The sequence below is a fragment of the Theobroma cacao genome, chromosome 1, assembly GCF_053813885.1.
Source record: "Theobroma cacao isolate CCN51 chromosome 1, ASM5381388v1, whole genome shotgun sequence".
Classification (NCBI taxonomy): Eukaryota; Viridiplantae; Streptophyta; class Magnoliopsida; order Malvales; family Malvaceae; genus Theobroma; species Theobroma cacao.
Window position 1 is genome coordinate 36,658,141 of NC_142639.1, and position 17,613 is coordinate 36,675,753.

Here is a 17,613-nt window from a genome sequence, read left to right on the forward strand (position 1 = left end):
AAAAGAGGAAAAAAAAAGTTTTGGAAATTCTTCACCTAATGACAACCGTTTACTTTTCAAACTAAAAAACTTTATGAAAAAACCAAAAGCCACCATCCAGGGCATTTCCGTAATACCATCCCTTGTCCCAAGCCCTTATTTATATTTAATCTCCTCTTTCTTCTTACATACCAGAAGCCCCTTCACCCCATCCCCACGCGCACTCCGTCCCCAAAACCCCCCTTCCATCACCTTCCTCACTTCGCCGGCGAGTCAGCTCCCGGCGACTCACTTTTCCAAATTCTGTTTATTTTCCCCTCTTTTGATCTTATAAATTGAGTTTGATTTTTGAAGTTGTAGAGCAATGGGGTCGGAGCTGATATACAGAGGCCACGAGACCCATCCTGCTTCGGATTCATATTCGCCCAAACCCGTTAAACCATGGGCCTCCGTCATCCGCCCGATTCGTTACATGCTCAGAGAACAACGACTTCTCTTCGTGCTTGTCGGCATTGCGATAGCCACTCTGATTTTCACCATCTTCCCAACCTCACGTGCCCCGCACGTTCCCCACCACCACTTTACCACCTCGATCTCCGATTCCATCACCTACTTCCCCATCGAGCCCCAGAACAAGTTCTCCTACCCGCACCGGGTCGGGTTCGAGTCAGCCAACCCGACCGGTAAGATTCCGCTGGGGCTAAAACGGAAGGGTTTGAGAATCGTAGTAACGGGTGGAGCCGGGTTCGTCGGGTCCCACCTCGTGGACCGTCTGATAGCTAGAGGAGACAGCGTAATCGTCGTCGATAACTTCTTCACGGGAAGGAAAGAGAACGTCATGCACCACTTCGGAAACCCAAACTTCGAGCTTATCCGACACGACGTCGTGGAACCTTTGCTCTTGGAAGTTGACCAGATCTACCATCTCGCTTGCCCCGCTTCTCCAGTTCATTACAAATTCAACCCAGTCAAAACTATCATATCCTTTTTTTTATATTTAGTAATAAATACTTTTCCATAACCCTGTTTTTGCTATATTTGTTGCTAGTTTTGATTTATAGGAGTATTTGTTTTTCCTTAATCGGGGGTGTTTCTTTACAAGACGAATGTGGTGGGGACATTGAACATGTTAGGCCTGGCTAAAAGAGTAGGTGCCAGGTTCTTATTGACCAGTACCAGCGAAGTGTACGGAGATCCTCTGCAACATCCTCAGAAGGAAACTTACTGGGGCAACGTTAATCCCATCGGTTAGTTTCTTTCTCTCTGTTTCTTTTTCTTTTTTTGTCCTTGGAGAAAATTTCAGTCACCGGAAAATCTCTTTCTGGCTTCCATTTACCAATTTCCCCTGTATTTGAGAGGCAGAGGGAAAGGAGTCTTGTAGTTTCAATTGCCTTCCAATCTGGGTATGGGAGTTGGGTTTCCTCCTGTACACGTTTGTTGTCCTTTTGGAAGTTGGAAGTATTGCTGAAATGGCGCTCTAGAACGTTCAGATCTGGTCGAATTTTTAACGTTTCACGATGAACCCGTGATTAGCGGTCCCTTATAATCGTGCGGCAGTAAATTTTACTTTCTATCCTACGACACACTGGCACGTAGCACAGACTGATCACCAGTTAAAAATCATTTTTTGCAAAAGAAGGAAACAGGGTTTTTATGTTTGGAGTGGTGAGAAACGGAATTGGCAGGGAGGTGGTGGGGACATTTCCGTAAAATTTGTCTTCTGAATGTGGAATTTAGTGTAAGTTTAGATCTGGCTGCTTGTTTGGGCGCGTGTCTCTGTTACATTCTGAAAAAGCATATGAATTTGCACTGTTCTTGGGGGGTTAAAGGAGGGGACCAACCGGTACTTTTGAGTGTGTGATGACAGGTGTCCGCAGTTGCTACGATGAGGGAAAGCGTACTGCTGAAACGTTGACCATGGACTATCACAGAGGCGCCGGCGTTGAGGTTAGCTAACCTACACTTTTTTAATTTCACTGAAATAATCTAATCTATTTATTTGTTGTCACTGGCGTTGCACCAAACTGTTAAATCACTGTTTTATATTAACGTATGAGTACTTTCTTATTATTATAGTTATTTATTTAATCCGCTGTTTCAATATCAGGTTAGGATTGCCAGAATTTTCAATACTTACGGACCTCGTATGTGCATCGATGATGGTCGTGTCGTTAGCAATTTCGTTGCTCAGGTTCTCTTTGTTTTAGTTGTAATTTTTATAATTTTATTTGATAGGGTCAGCGGGTTGTTAATGTGATAATTGAATAATGAATGCAGGCTTTAAGGAAGGAGCCTTTGACTGTATATGGCGATGGGAAACAGACTAGGAGTTTCCAATATGTTTCTGATCTGGTAAATGATGCTTTATTGTTATTATTATTTTATTCAGACTTCTTTATTATGCTTTCATTTTTTTATTTTTTTGCCTGATCCAAACTTTTTTATGAATCTTTTCAGCTTTTACTTCTCTTTATTTTTTGTTGGAAATGTTGGTGCCATGATACTACATTGCCTTTTTCTATTATTATATTTTTTTAACCTAGGACACTTAGCTGATATAAATCTGCAATTTGTAGTGAAAATTTGACATTTGTTGGGGCAGTTGCATGTGATGTTGAAACTGTGCAGTGCACATGATTTAAAAAGTACATCCTGACATAACATTGTATAAAGTGAAATCTAAACTCTATGATATTTCTGCATAGGAAATGTAAAGTCTTTTGGGATAAGAAATTTAACTGACAGGATCTTCTTGGTTCTGAATTTCCCTTTAGTTAGTGTAAAAATTAATTGAACAAACATACACCATGTGACTTGTACCAAATGAATGTCCCAAGTGGACCAGCTAATTTAAATGCCCATAGTTTGGTATGAGCATCATTGTGTTTTGTTCACTGTCAATGGAAATAATAGTTCTTCCAAACCAGTATTTAACAACTCGTGCTTGCATAAAAAGTTGGTACCCTCCTGCTTCCATTAATGATATTTTAAGTGACCTTTTGGGATTTTTTTATTTGTACTATTTGATATGATTGGCCAGCATTTTAGAGTAAATAGTTGGTATTTTCTATTGAGTGTACAACACTATCTGGGGCAGGTTTTTCCCGGGTAACATTTTATTGATGTATTATTATAATCTTGTGTAGTTAGATTTGTGGGGTATGCTGGTCAGTGTTTTGTCTAGTATCTTGTGATCAGAACTGTTCTCTCCTCTCCGCATTGATTGGTAGCTTGGCATAACTGTTCCTGCTCATTTTTTGTAAAATAATCTGGTTTGAAACAGGTGGAGGGTCTCATGCGCTTGATGGAAGGTGAACACGTTGGACCTTTTAATCTTGGAAATCCGGGTGAATTCACCATGCTTGAGCTTGCTGAGGTATGCCTACTACTCTTTAAATCTTGGTATTATTTTCTATAGAAGCTGATAAAGCTACTAAGAAATGTTTTGGTGATAACAATGACAGTGGCTATTGTTAATTAAATGCATTGAGATCTTAGTTAAAATCATGGGTGTGCCATAAAATTAATACTGCCTTCACAGTGTATTTCATTTGATTCAGAGTCTTGTTATGCTTTTAAAGATAGAAATTCAAGATCCTTACCTTTAATTGGGGACATGAGACAAATTAACAACCTAAGCTAGTGTACGATATGCAGAAGTGTTTTATGACTTACTAGTTTTATGTTGCTTGTTTCCTGCATTCTTGCTATATTGGTTTTCTATTTTTCTTGGACAGTACTGAGATTTCTCCACGTGTATTTACAGGTCGTCCAGGAAACAATTGACCCGAATGCAAAGATAGAGTTTAGACCCAACACAGAAGATGACCCACACAAAAGGAAGCCTGATATCTCAAGAGCCAAGGAGCTACTTGGTTGGCAACCCAAGGTGTCCCTTCGAAAGGGTCTCCCTCTAATGGTTTCAGACTTCCGGCAACGTATTTTTGGTGACCACAAGGAGGGCAGCAACACCAACAATGCATCAACATCTTAAAGTGGCATATATACTCACAGAAAGACCAATCAAATATAATTGTTCAGTGGAAAAGAACTCCCCCCCTCTTTTCCCCATTGAAACAATATAGTTAGCAGCGGCGGCGGCGGCAGCAGCAGCAAATGAAGTCTCTTTAGAATAGATTTGGAGATTTTCCTTTTTGACTTGTGTTTGCCATCTTTGTAATTTCCATGTCTCTATCCTCTTTTAAATCTTAATTGACAGTGAGCTTTGCGAATCTAAAATAACATTTTACCTTTTTTTTTTTTATTTATGCAGCTGCTTATGTTCAGCAGCAATAGTAATTCAATTCTACATTTATCATTCTTTTCTTTGCTTATATTAGTTTCTCCATTTACTCATACGTAGTGCTCCAGCTCTTGGTCCTTGCCTCATTGGTTTCTTTCCCAGCAAGGGTCCGGATTCGGATTCCTTTTCAGTTCCAGGCGGATTTAATTTTTTGTCCAATATTCTAAGGGGATTCATCCAGTGTTCATGTTAGTAAATTGTCGGAGAAGCTTGACGTGACACAGAAAATGAAAAGAAAAGAAAAAAACCTGGACCGACGAATTTCCTAATCAGTTTCCATTAACAAAATAAAACTCTGAGGAAGGACATGAATATGCATCAAAAGATCATGCATGCCAAGAAGAAAGGTCCGATACAAGCTCAGTAAATCTCCGGCTTTGCCTTTCTGAAGGCTACCATCTTCCCCACGTTGAGTTCGTGACAATACGAATGGGGGCTTGCTAGACTTGAGCTAGAACTAGTATCACAAGAAAGATGATTTTGGGAGATACTCTCTGTAATTATCCTATTACAATTGTCCAATCATAAATATGAAATATGTAAGCCACACTTGTGAGTAATGAAATTGCACATAACTTTTTATCGTATTTACATAATATATAGTATTATATTATATATAAAAAAAGAATTGTAAGTGATATGCTTATGATGATTCTAAATTCCGTCTACTATCCTCTTTTCACTCAAAAACTCATGGCCCAACCTCGTCGGCGCTTGGCCTCCTTTAGGACCTTCATGTAAGAGTAGTGTCAGTGCTTGAAAGATAGAAATATACATATATATATATATATCGCTCGTTGGGTTTCAGGATAACTTTTGCACAACACATTTGTAGTTACGTTGGAGTTCTGAGCCCAACGATAAGTTGCTGACCTGACTGAAGATTGGTATGGCTTAATACTTGCTCCATGTCTCTTGGACCCAATACAAGTTAAAGAATATGATTCGCAGTTGAGCGCATTAAAGAAACAAAACAAAATAGAATAAAAAAAGGGGTTCAATCAAACTGGGCGAGGTTTTATCTGCGTCGGGTACTAGAAGCAAGCCATATTGCCTGCCTCCCTACCATCTTTGGGCAACAAACAACATTTCTTTGGGCATACTGACACTAGAAAGACGAAGAAAACGTCAATCTTGGTTAAACCGTGAGACATGCAATTTACACAGCAATAGGCAGCATGGCGAATTTCAGACCATGGGTTGCCAACTTCTGATTACTTTCAAAACCCAAAGCCAAGAACCTTATAAGAATGACATTTCAGGCCATGGGAATCATAGCGTTTCCTTGACAATTTTATTGCTATTTAAAAAAAAAAAAACAATAGAAAGCAATAAATAATAAATAATAAAAAACAGAATATAAATAATAAGAATATCAATTAAACAGAGTCTAAATAATTATAATAAATTAGAACATGTATAATATTTGACAGTTCAAGCTTTATTTCTTTGTGTACTTCAAAGAAATTACGAATAAATTGATGTTTTTGACCCATTTTCTTTTGAAATTGGAAGAAATTGAAGAATTGCTGTGGCATGTAAATGTTCTCAATTGACCAACTCGATAACTTTTTCTTTGAATATTAGGACACTTTGTGTCATGGAAGGGAAAATGCATGTATATCTCATTATACTTACTCAAAGAATAACTACATAAATGGATTTAGCATTGCACCTTAAATATAGAACTGAGTAGGAATTAGGAAATGAGAAACATAGGGCCTGAATGGATCAATGTTGGCGTACTTGTACTTCACGTTGGGAGGCAAGTGCAACATTGCATTTAAGTTATACGAATTACTGCAATTAATTCACCGGGGGAGCGGGGAGGAGAGAGCTACCGATGTAATTTATGATGATAAAGTTTGTTGTAACTATCAACTACATTGGCAGTAAACATAAAGCATTATAATTTCATGTGATCTCTATCTTCATTGCTTCCTCCGTATGCTTGCATACTGGCCCAAAGGAAGTTTGTTTTTTCTTTCAATCAGTCAACAATCTATTGTCAGATCTCAGGTATAATCAGGGACCACAATAAACAGTTCAATGAAACAAATGATCACCCACAAGCAAACCTCTTGTTGCAGAATGTAAATCATATCAAGCAACATAATGGGAGCAACTTTCTTTTAGTTTCCGTTCATTTCCCCTTCAAAAGATTTGCATTTGTACGTTTGTGAGAACATGAAATTTATATATGCTGCAGAGAAATTTACAGAGACAGCAGCTAATTTGATACTATTAGGCTACATTGCTGAGAGCTGTTGTGTACGAAGTCCCTTCAATCCGCACAAATAGCTCCCATTCGATTGTCTTCTGCCATTGGTTGCTGCCATTGATATTGTTGTGCTAGCGAATTTCTCGAAGCCATTGTTGAAAGGATGAAGAATTTGCTCAAAAGTTACAGCATTGCAGCGCTTGTCAAGCCATGCAGTGATATCAGCAAAAACGATTTCAATGTTTTCATCGGGCTCTCCTGATGTCAACCCATGCCACATCCCTGGATACAGTTTTATGGTTTTGTCCCTGCTGCTAGCTTTGTCATACAAGGCCTTGCTTACTTCAGGGTCTGTTACTATATCAGCCTCCCCGTGCAGTACAAAGAAGGGGAGTGTCACCTGCCCAAAACAATTCAACCAACCGGTGTAAATGTCAAATAAATGAGAAACCACTCTCTCGGTTGCCAACAATAGTTTTTCAACCTAAATTTATTCACTGCATTAACTCATTCAACGATCCTAGTGCCTCATTGTAACGGGGAATCCGATTAAAAGGAACCTTCTGACAAGGTACAGTAGGACTTCATGGTACAGAACGAAATAGCACCCACTATAATTTATTTCTGCTATTTTTTCCCATATGGCGAATTAGTCCCTGAAATGTAACCCAAGACTCATTCCCCTCACCTTCCATGCAGATTATTACAATAGTGATTGTAGAATTTTTGTCTTACTTGAGATTTAAAAGCACAAAAATCAGATATTTTGGAATGGGGAAGGGCTCGAGAGGGAAAGATGTTAACCTCATTTAAACCATCTTCAAGGCTCATGCTGGTTCTGAGCATTTCCAGCGCTGTTTTCAGTCTGGGCTTGTCTTGGTATATCAACTTATTATTCCTTATCTGCACCCATCATCAAGGAAAGAGAGACCATCCGTGAGCTTTAGTTACTGTATTAAATCCTTTAAATCAGCAAAACCAATTCAAGAGTCTCTAGACTTAACAAGAATAGAAGGAATTGAATATCCTCACCACTTCTCGCTTAACGGGGTCCTTGAATGCTGAGTCAATAACGTCTTTTGTGGGTACTATCTTCCATTTAGGTATGATTTCTTCCATTTTAGTCAATATATTCACGACCACCGGATGTGGCTTCACTTTCTCTGATATCTAGAAATTTTAAAGCTCAACTAGAGTAGCTGAATAATTGATTCTTACTAAGGTTAATAGTAGTAGTATTTACATCATTACCTTACACATGGGTGCAACAAGAACAGCACCATTCCAAAAGGAAGGGTCCTTCTTATGAAGCAGTAGGGCCACAGCACCTCCCATTGACTCTCCATATAAGAATCTGCTCTTCTCCCTGTATTCTTCCAGAGCTGGAAAACCATGGTGGCAGATTTAGGTGGTGAATTAAAACAAAGGAGCTGGCTAAATAATTGTGGTAATTCTGGTATGTCACATACCGCAGATAGATTTGAAAAATTCAGTGCAGTCATTAACGATGTTTTCGAACTTCTTAATATAACATCGAGCACCCTTGGACCTTCCATGCCCTTCATAATCAATCCCAAACACGGCATATCCTGCAGCTGCTAGCCTGGTTCCACATTCTATTGAAATCATGATATCAGCTTAAGACAGGCCTTGAACTCCATTAATCAATGCCCAACACTAAAATTAGCATTTATCAACAATGAAATGACTATCCATTTTGAATCTTCTCACCTAGCCAACCTAGGGAATTCATGCAATAAAGCAAACATCATTGACTTTTAATCTTCTAGTCACTAATAAAACTAGACAATAGGTCTTCTATGAGCAGAATACTAATTCAGATATCCCACAAGAAAAAGGAAATTTAAGTGGATCCTTTTGCTGAATTGACCCGTCATCAAGACTAGTTCAATGAAATGATTCTTTCCTTCTTTCTAATTAATCGGATTCATCAATTAGTTTATGGTTTCTAGAGTCTTTATGAGAGAATCTTGGTGGGCCTGATCAGGATGGTTAAGTATGAGCAATCGATTGTTTGCCAACCTAAACCAACCGAACTGACCCACATTATAACTTTCAGGTCAGAATACATGATATGACCCACAACAAGATCTACACAGCTTCAAATCTTCATCAATGTGATGGATGGTCTTAGAACTATGAATACGTATCATTATTTAAACAAAAAAGTGACTATCAATATGTATAATAAATAACTAAATAATTAGTCAAACATAAATTTAGTTTATAACAACACCTTTTTCTTTTTAACAAAGTTACAAAGTAGCTTTTTGACCTGCTTGTTTGTTGTAATATAAACACAATAACAACTTCAAGCTGATCACCAGATAAAAACAAAAGGAAAAAGCTTAAAAGTCAAAAAAAAAAAAATGCTGGCCTTATTTGGCTTTCTTGCGTACAGAAAAGAAAATCCTTCACAATGACATGCCAATGTTGATAAGATAAATTGATTACGTCACACTGCTCGAATGCAATATCTGTGAGGTTACACCTACGTATTAGAATGGTGACAAAATGTAACAGAAGATAATGGCAGACCATAGGGAATAGCCAACTTATCCTTTTGTTTGATTAGCGGCAGTAATTCCTCATACCCCACAAATATATATAGCACTAACTATTTAAGAATTGAAACCCTCTTTTATTTTCCGGGTAAGGAATTCTTTCAAGATCTATCTTATACTTCCCTATATGATTAATCAATTAAAATCAGAAATTAAGTAGCCAAAACAGGGGTTGGGGCTACTAAATCTTAATTCCTGAAGGCTTCCAACCTATTTAATTTGATTTTAAATATATTCTCCCAAGTGGTCATGTTTGACTTAAGTTCCCATCTCTAAATTCTACTTGAATTGGGACAAAGGGGAAACTTATGAAACTTAAATTGAAGGGAAACTTCCAAACCCTGTTTGTGTCCGGCTTAACGTGATCATTAATTTCAATAACTCAAAAACATTTTGGTGGTTGACCACCACATGACCACGTAAAGAAAACCCAAAGTTATTTGGCGAGCAAACACGGCCATCATTATTGTTTACTACTGAAACTAGTCTTGAGAGAGAGAGAGGGAGAAAGTTTGGGTAATCAATTCCGTGTGGAAAGTTTGCTTATCTTTATAATGAAGTTTGTGATTCACAATAAAAATCCGTGAACCTTCCAAGCTTGGAAAAAATTGTTTTGAATTTGATGGCATGGCCTATGGTGTAAAAGTTGGAATCTTGTGAGCAAAGTCATCTACGTGTTACATGATGCTATTTGAAAAAATTACAAAAAGAAGGTTAAAAACACGTATAAATGGGAAAATAGGTTATTTAATAGTATTTATTACCTCTCATGAATCCGCTGCACTCCATGCCATAGCCTGCAACGACATCAATGAATTACACCCAATGCCCCTTTTATTTTTTTTTCCTTTTTTATTTTTTTTTGGCTAAGTATAGTAAACGGTAATTAAATGATTCAAGAGAGAAAGAGATATGGTACCATGGCAAAGGAAAACAAGAGCCTTTGGAGAAGAGAAAGGCAACCATCTGCAAGTAAAAAGCAGAGCTCCTCTTGAATTCCTTATATGCTCCTACATCACACATTCAACCCACAACCATAAAGGTTAAACACGATCTAACAATATTCCAACCAAAAGAGAGAGAGAGAGAGAGAGAGAGAGAGAGAGAGAGAGAGAGAGAGAGCAAAAAGGAAAATAAACAGATGAAGCAGAACCCATGTAGGGCTAACCTCCAGATATTCAACTGCCATTTTCCTGAAATATAGAAGATAAAACAGATCACCAGTATACTCTCTTGTTCACAACGGCAATGAGAGCTTGTACATAGTAAGTTATTACAACTTTGAGAGAGTGAGCAGCACTTAAAAGGGCAAACAGAGCCGACGTTTGGAAGAGCTGAAAAAGTAAAACGAGAGAAAGGAAAGGAGAGCCAAGGAAACGAAAGCCTATATCGACAGAGAAGGAGAAGGAGACACGTTGAGGGTATATATATATATATAATGTTGTTGGTTTCGAAAGTGTAATGGTCTGTTTTGTGGGAAACTCGATAAAAAAGTAACTATACGTAGAGGAAAGATATAAACTGATGAGGTGAAGCGTGTGCATTTTAAGCTGCCCATATCTTCGAAACAGTGGAGTCTGGAGAAAGTGGGTCCCGCCCACTTCCTCTCCTTTTGGATTCTCTCTCGCTTAATCCCAATCCCTTCACAACTCCCGATTTAACACACAGTCCGCCTTTTTCTCCTTTCCACATTTTGGGTTTTGTGTTTTTCACCAATGCATGCATTTGGTTCCTCAGAGGTCTTGGCACTCCCGGGGTCATATACCACTAAGCATGATATTTTTACACATTGTCTTGTTAAAATAAAAATTCTACATTTAATTCAAAATTTTTAATTTTATAAAATTAAGTTATATTATCTCATCATTTCAAAAAAGTTACTACAGTGACAGTGACAACAAGATGTTATCTCCTTCTTGTCTTATAATCATTCATTAATTTTATGAGTTAAGCTCTTTTTTATCTTTTTTTTTTTGTGAAAGTAAAATGTAAAAGATATGTTTAGATGCAACAATAATTAAAAAAGAAAATTCAACCTGTAACTTATATTAAATTTTAATGTGATATTAACGTATCATATTATTATTTATTTTTATATAAAATATAATAATAATAATAATAATAAAATATTAAAAAAACTTTATTAACCATATAAAAAAATCAATCTAAATTTGTTTTTAATTCTAAAAAAAACCAAAAATCCACGTAATAAATTAATATTAATCTAGTACTATATATACCTTATTTTACACAAGGTTAAGAGTTAAGAGTTTAAAACTTTTAATGCTCACCTGAATTGCAAGTATTTTAAGGCATTTGGGAATTCATACATCCCTTTCCTTCTGGCAAGATATTCACAGCAACCATTATGTTTTAAATACCAAAATTTATTTTTGGTACATCAAAGTTTATTAAAAACAGTTTTAAATTGCTATAAAGAAACAAAGGTATTTGTTTCCGTTGAGTTATTAATTATGTTTAGTGTATAGTATTTAAACAACTAATGAAGACTAGTTTTATACCTTTTAGGTGTATTCATTATATGAGTAATAAATAAATAAATAAGAAGATAAAACATAAAATTTCATTTTTCTTTCAATTCCATATTTATTTATTTATTTTATATAATTTCATAATTTGAATCTGAGTTATTATACATTAATCGAACTTAAACTCTTTATACATAAAAAAAAAGGAGTAAGTGAACTTTTGATAAGGTAAAGTATTATACTAACATGAATATTAAAATGAAAAAAAAAAGCGTTGCTGCCCAATTTAAAGCAACATGTAAAAGAGGAAAAAAACCAAAGTCCGAGAAATAATTACCAGGAACCTTACAAAAAGAGTTTCTAATTTTCCTGTCCCTTATTATTGAGTGAAAAGATTTGTGTTGTTGGAAACCATAACAGTTGAAGAGTTAAACAATATTTTGTGGGAGGGGAAGGTGTGCAAAGAAAATTCCAATGCAACGGATCTGGTTCTGGTCCCGATCGACAAAGATGATTCGAGCGACAGCATTTAATTAATTTTATTATTATTGAACTACGGCCACCGCCCCTTCCCATTAGGCCAATTACTCCCTTATTAGGCAAAGCCCACTAACCCCTCCTTTTTCATTCATTGCATTATCATTGCAAGCTTTGGATGACATTGGATTTACAATTTTCCCCTCCAATCATCAAATAACACCTCCCACTCTCCCCAAATCTCTTTCTTTTTTTCCTTTGGAAGCTTTCTTTCTATTGACGGTTGAATACGTAGGCAAGGGAGGAGGCACATAATTTTCAAAATGTAATTAAACTACTCCTAAAACAAACACATACGACAGTTTTTTCTTTTTCTTTTTTAAATCTTCGGTCAATCATAAATATAAGAAATTCAAACCAGAATCACAATACAACCAACCACAATCACTTTCTCCCTGTCTCTTTGTAGTTATATATTTTCAATCTGCTTTAAGATGGCTTGTTTTGACAAGGTTTTGGTGGATAGATAATTGACCAAAGTTGCCGATTCTCCCCCTCCACATATAACAAACTTGTAGCTGCAGTATAGAATCAACTTAAGCATGGTAACTATCATAATCAACTCTGACTACAAAGGCATAAACCCTTCCAGTTTCAAAAAGTGGTCCCCTTTGTGAAAGGAGACTCAGCCCAATAAGGCAAATTTGTAATTTAAGTTATAGTCATAAATAAATCCCACATTTATATATAATCACAGCAGATCAAACCACAGGTTACCTAACTACGCCATGGATCCTACCAAACAAAACTTTGTGTGGAAATGGCTTTTGGAACGTGAGGAAGTGGCTTTATCTCTCTTCTTTTTCACATGTACGAAGAAGAGGCTTAATGGGTGGACAGATTTAAAACGATACGTGGTAATAAATACTGCTTGTTCACCAAACTATTCAACTAGATCATTTAATCAAACCGTCTAACTTTTCCCTTGGTTAGAATTTCGTAATAACTTTCCCTGATGGCAGTGTGGGGTCGTCCTTCATAATGAATGGCAATCAGGGAATGGGCCGATGCTTCCATTCGACACCAGTCCATGGTCCATATCCATGGACGATTCGTCGAAGCCTCTGGGTTACGTCTAAGTTTGGGGCAAATATAACCAGAGACGATTACTGGAATCAAGAGGTTTGGATAACCAAAAAACGAAGTATGTCCCATAACGATGCGCTCTTAGCACACAAATCAATCTGAGGCCAAGTACCAGTCCAGTAGCTCAGCGAGAGCGAACAATGACTAATCTCGTGAAAGATTTTACCAGAAGTAAATGAAAGCCTTGTGCTAGAGCAGAGTTGTTCAGAAAAATATTAGTGGTCATCCAATTGCAATATTGTTTAGAAAATATATAAATAAATAAATAATCCACTCGCACCATTGCAGTCAAGCTGAACTGAAAATTCCACAAGTTTGAAACCCGCTGACTAATAGATGATAAGTGATTGCTGAACCAAAAGGCTGAATTCTATTTTCAGACGGCTGATTGATGTTGTCCAAAGAGGAACGAAACGCAGAAATGATGCTAGCAGAATGTTACGATACAGGAGATGGAAATTCAACTAGACTTAAGTTGAAGCTAGTAGTCAAGGAAACTGAAGGCAACTAAAAACAGTATTTCTGCTTTAGAAGGTTCAGTGGAATCCTTAGTTTATCATTTAAATTGAATAGAAACATGTAGCATTGACAATGATTCGTATCAGGGGCGAGATTTTTGCACCCACTTATCTTAAAGAAAAAAAATACAAGCATTTGACTCTGCCAATCAACTACTCACTATCAGGATATAACAAAATCCTACAAATGACTAAAAATAAGAAGCAATTCACTGTTACCGATTGCATGACTCAGCTAAGTGATCTACCAAAAACATAAAGTGTATGTTTATTCTACAGTGAATATCACAAATTTAGAGATTTTGGAAAACACATCTGTCGAATGTGCAGTGTCAAGGGGAAAAAAAAATCAGACAGGTGCCACAAAGATGATGGTTGGTGCAAGAAAGTCAGGATCACTTTGTTCCCCCAACTTGGAATTCCACTGCTAGATGTTCAATTTGTTCGGGAGAAATCAGCAGCAGCACTAAAGGCAGAAACAAGACAAGCCATCCCAATTACCTGTGTCCAGCTTCTTGTCCTGGCAGCAACAGCAGCCCCGGCGACAGCACCCGCAATTAAAGAGTTTGTCTGAAGTAAAAAAAAAAAAACGCTTGATGATCCTTGTAACCAAATCTTCAAGCTATTTCATGCATCATAATTCCAGTATTAGGAAAATTATGGAAACGTAGAGCTTGTTTTACTCTTTGTAATAACTGATTGATAACTCCTCTTTATAACAGTAAACAACCAAATTTCACGTCTCTTATATATGCAACAATAAACATAGGAAAACACTATTAGGAATCTGAATCTTGTCTAGTCTCTGTTTGTCTATGCCACACGATGCATCTTTACCATAGGAAGACACTTTTAGGAAGCTCAAGTCTCAAGATATAAGCAATTAAAAGTTCAATGTACGACAAACCAAAGTGCAATATTCATATTTTCCTCACATCATGTGTAAGTAAGCTTTTCACAGGAAGCAAACCAAATACAAGATGTGCTCGGAAACTGCCTTCAACTAGCTACTATTATGGGTACTTATGTTCTCTCCCCTCTGCTCACATACATGGAAATGTTCTATGATTTCCTTCACCCATCCAGAGTTCCCTCTCCAAAATTGCCCTCCTTTCAAGGAAAAGAGATTTCCCAGATATGCACAAATAAAGGAAACTATTTCAGAAGTCCATAAACTAACCCAGTCATTCTGCCTTCGGTATCTCTGAAGCCCGCAACGAGTCATGGTAAATACACCAGCAACAAGTCCTGAATATAAATGTGAAATAGTTTAAAATCTAGCAGATGCTTCATGAAGCAGCAAAATAAGTTGGAAAGATACCCTAAAAGCGAAACCTATGTCCAATTCTTTTTATTGGCAACCAAAGTAGGATTCAGTTTGTTCTTGGAGTACCAAATTTTACTATCTAAAAACTCAGCCCAAAATCAAGTTATTCATTAATTAGTAATCAGGTCAGGTTGCCCATTAATCAGAGAGATAAGTGTAATTACCGCATTGGAAGCCGAATTTGCCAACAGACTTTGTCTGCAATTGAATTTGGGAGATTAAGCAATCGACATTGAGAAAAACACCTAGAACAGCTGATCAAATACTAAACAATGGCCAAATATGTATCATGTAATCAACCAAAGTTTGTAAATTTCCTTTACCACATATGAAGCTTGAGCGATGCCAGTTAGACCTGAACACCAAATAAACCGAAAAATTAAAATACGATTAACCTTATTAGGTGAGGCCTCAACCTTTAGGGCTTTAGCTAACCAGAATGGCGGGAACTGAATATTCCAACAACAAAAAAACAAGAATTGATAACGGCTCATTAATTTTCTTTTATTGAAAATTTTTACCTTTTTTACGACCGTCATATGGGGCTGAACAAAATCCCCAGAGTGCACCTGCCTGAAAGTAGATTTCAATTCTTCTTTGTTTGTTTGTTAGGTAATGAAAGAAAAGAAAAGAAAAAGTCGAGCCAAGCTTTAGATGTCTTTACCGTTCCGACGCGAATGACCGACTCAACGGCGAGGGAAGAGCACGGAACGACGCCGCTTAGCTCTTCCTCCATCTCTCATTTCCAAAATCAAGTTTTTCGGTTGCCAAGCACGGCACAAGCATTAGAAGTCAGGAGCAATCGCTTCCATTAAACGACGACGTTCATCAATTGTTTTTTTTATAAGGGACTGCTCCTTCAGTTTTATTATCGCTCGGCCCACAAATTTTCATTTTATTTAAAGGAAAATAAGAAAAAAAAAGCTATTTCCAAAACAACGTCGTTTGGAGGTCCCCAAAACCCTAGATCCACTTTAACCCTCACTCTGCTAAATGCATTTTTATATATTCAAAACGTAGAGGCAGCGAAGGTAGTCTCTGACTCTCTGCTCTTGCTTTCCTCTCTTTCTTCTCCCGATTCCTCTCCTTTGTGTTGATTTGTCTCGGTGGAAAAGCAGTTAGGTGGTGCGAAGATGAGTCGCGGAGTAGCATCTGGACCCAAGGGGAAGAAGAAGGGAGCGTCGTTCACCATCGACTGCGCAAAGCCGGTGGAGGATAAGATCATGGACATCGCCTCACTGGAAAAGTTCCTCCAGGAAAGGATCAAGGTCGGTGGCAAAGCCGGTGCTCTTGGCGACTCCGTCACTCTCACCCGCGACAAAAGCAAAATCACCGTCACCTCTGACGCCAACTTTTCTAAGCGGTACGTTTGATATTTTTCCTTATTTCGTTTTTGAATCTTTTAGTTGGAAGATGACCCATCCGCGGTTACACTTTCTGTTACGTATATCTGCATTTTTAGATCTGAAAAATAATTTTACTCTTAAGCGAAGATACTCGAACTCTTTTAATTTCATGGTTAAGGTCGATGATGACTAATTTTAAGGCTTGTTTCTCAAAACATTCGCAGTGGCCGCCTAAGAGCTTTCGCCTTCGCCAGGTTTGAGAGTTACTGCTGCTTTTATCCTTCCTTGGATGTCTGAGACCTTGATACTGTTGCCTTTTACATTTTTGTTATTGAAATTTTCCTCTTTTGAATGTGAAATGAGTTCAATTGAATCTTATTCGGAAATTGCGTTTTGTTTATTACTTGAGTAACTTTATTAGTTTTTATCTTTTGCCGCTTTTAGTGTTATGGATTGTAGGACTAGTGGAACTTTTTTAATTATAAGGTCAGTGGTGACAATTATTAAGGCTTGTTTCTCAAAACATTCGCAGTGGCCGCCTGAGAGCTTTCGCCTTCGCCAGGCTTGAGAGCTTCTGCTGCTTTTATCCTTCCTTGGATGTCTGAGACCTTCTGTCTACTTTCAGTTGCTTGTTGGAATTCCCTCTTATATAGGGGAAAGAATGATATTTTGATTGTAAAGGTTGTGTTGAGCATTAGTTTGAATTATTTTCTCTGCTGTGTTTGGTTTTTAGGTATCTTAAGTACTTGACTAAGAAGTACTTGAAGAAGCACAATGTCCGGGATTGGCTTCGGGTGATTGCTTCCAACAAGGATCGTACTGTTTATGAACTCCGCTACTTCAACATTGCTGAGAATGAGGGGGAGGAGGAAGAGTGAAGAATCAGTTCAGTATTTTCTCCGGTTACCAATTTGGTTTATTAGTTCTGAGGACCTTGTTTATCTATTTCAGGTGTCTAATCTTTGGACATGTTTGGGTTGATTTTTGACCCAAGTTTTTGTTGCCGATAGTTACATTTTTTGTTTGTGTCAGTCTATTAGATGCTATTAAAAGGATGCATATTTCTTTTTCGAGTTGATTATAAGAGCTCTTAAATGATTTTCCACCTTGGTGTTTCAAATTATCTGTGGCCTCATCGTCTCTTGTTAGCTAGCATTCACAATACATTCTGATGGTATTGGCTGCAAATCTGTGTGTGTTGTATTTTCTCTATGTTGACAAG

At 37.3% G+C, this 17,613-nt stretch overlaps 4 protein-coding genes and 2 non-coding genes across 7 annotated transcripts; 4 read left to right on the plus strand and 2 right to left on the minus strand.

Annotated features, from left to right (window-relative positions):
- The first annotated feature begins 343 nt into the window (after positions 1-343).
- On the plus strand, positions 344-4,221 carry UXS4 (UDP-xylose synthase 4). Its single transcript, XM_007050866.3, has 7 exons — positions 344-958; positions 1,079-1,226; positions 1,847-1,926; positions 2,087-2,170; positions 2,257-2,331; positions 3,263-3,355; positions 3,746-4,221. Exons 1-7 carry the CDS (start codon positions 344-346, stop codon positions 3,971-3,973), a joined length of 1,323 nt encoding a protein of 440 aa, XP_007050928.1. The 3' UTR covers positions 3,974-4,221.
- Positions 4,222-6,400: 2,179 nt separating this feature from the next.
- LOC18613566 (alpha/beta-Hydrolases superfamily protein) lies at positions 6,401-10,516 on the minus strand. Its single transcript, XM_018116883.2, has 8 exons — positions 10,257-10,516; positions 10,008-10,098; positions 9,853-9,885; positions 7,973-8,119; positions 7,755-7,885; positions 7,536-7,673; positions 7,308-7,406; positions 6,401-6,903 (listed from the first exon to the last, which is right to left on the minus strand). The coding sequence occupies exons 1-8, from the start codon at positions 10,275-10,277 to the stop codon at positions 6,532-6,534; spliced, it is 1,032 nt and encodes a 343-aa protein (XP_017972372.2). The 5' UTR covers positions 10,278-10,516; the 3' UTR covers positions 6,401-6,531.
- A 3,219-nt stretch (positions 10,517-13,735) lies between these two features.
- On the minus strand, positions 13,736-15,871 carry ATOEP16-4 (Mitochondrial import inner membrane translocase subunit Tim17/Tim22/Tim23 family protein). The gene is made up of 6 exons (XM_018113938.2): positions 15,710-15,871; positions 15,567-15,618; positions 15,369-15,400; positions 15,210-15,243; positions 14,899-14,966; positions 13,736-14,288 (listed from the first exon to the last, which is right to left on the minus strand). Exons 1-6 carry the CDS (start codon positions 15,779-15,781, stop codon positions 14,154-14,156), a joined length of 393 nt encoding a protein of 130 aa, XP_017969427.1. The 5' UTR covers positions 15,782-15,871; the 3' UTR covers positions 13,736-14,153.
- A 93-nt stretch (positions 15,872-15,964) lies between these two features.
- LOC18613569 (large ribosomal subunit protein eL22z) lies at positions 15,965-17,496 on the plus strand. 2 transcript variants are annotated; one of them, XM_088808479.1, is made up of 4 exons: positions 15,965-16,076; positions 16,164-16,408; positions 16,616-16,645; positions 17,125-17,496. In XM_088808479.1, exons 2-4 carry the CDS (start codon positions 16,179-16,181, stop codon positions 17,267-17,269), a joined length of 405 nt encoding a protein of 134 aa, XP_088664605.1. In that variant the 5' UTR covers positions 15,965-16,076; positions 16,164-16,178; the 3' UTR covers positions 17,270-17,496. The 2 variants fall into 2 exon arrangements, with proteins under 2 accessions (XP_088664605.1, XP_088664608.1); XM_088808482.1 differs by lacking the exon at positions 16,616-16,645.
- Positions 16,569-16,692, plus strand: LOC148764785 (small nucleolar RNA SNORD14). Its single transcript, XR_016024370.1, has one exon. It is a non-coding gene; the product is annotated as a small nucleolar RNA SNORD14 (small nucleolar RNA).
- LOC148764786 (small nucleolar RNA SNORD14) lies at positions 16,877-17,000 on the plus strand. The gene has a single exon (XR_016024379.1). It is a non-coding gene; the product is annotated as a small nucleolar RNA SNORD14 (small nucleolar RNA).
- Positions 17,497-17,613: the final 117 nt, after the last annotated feature.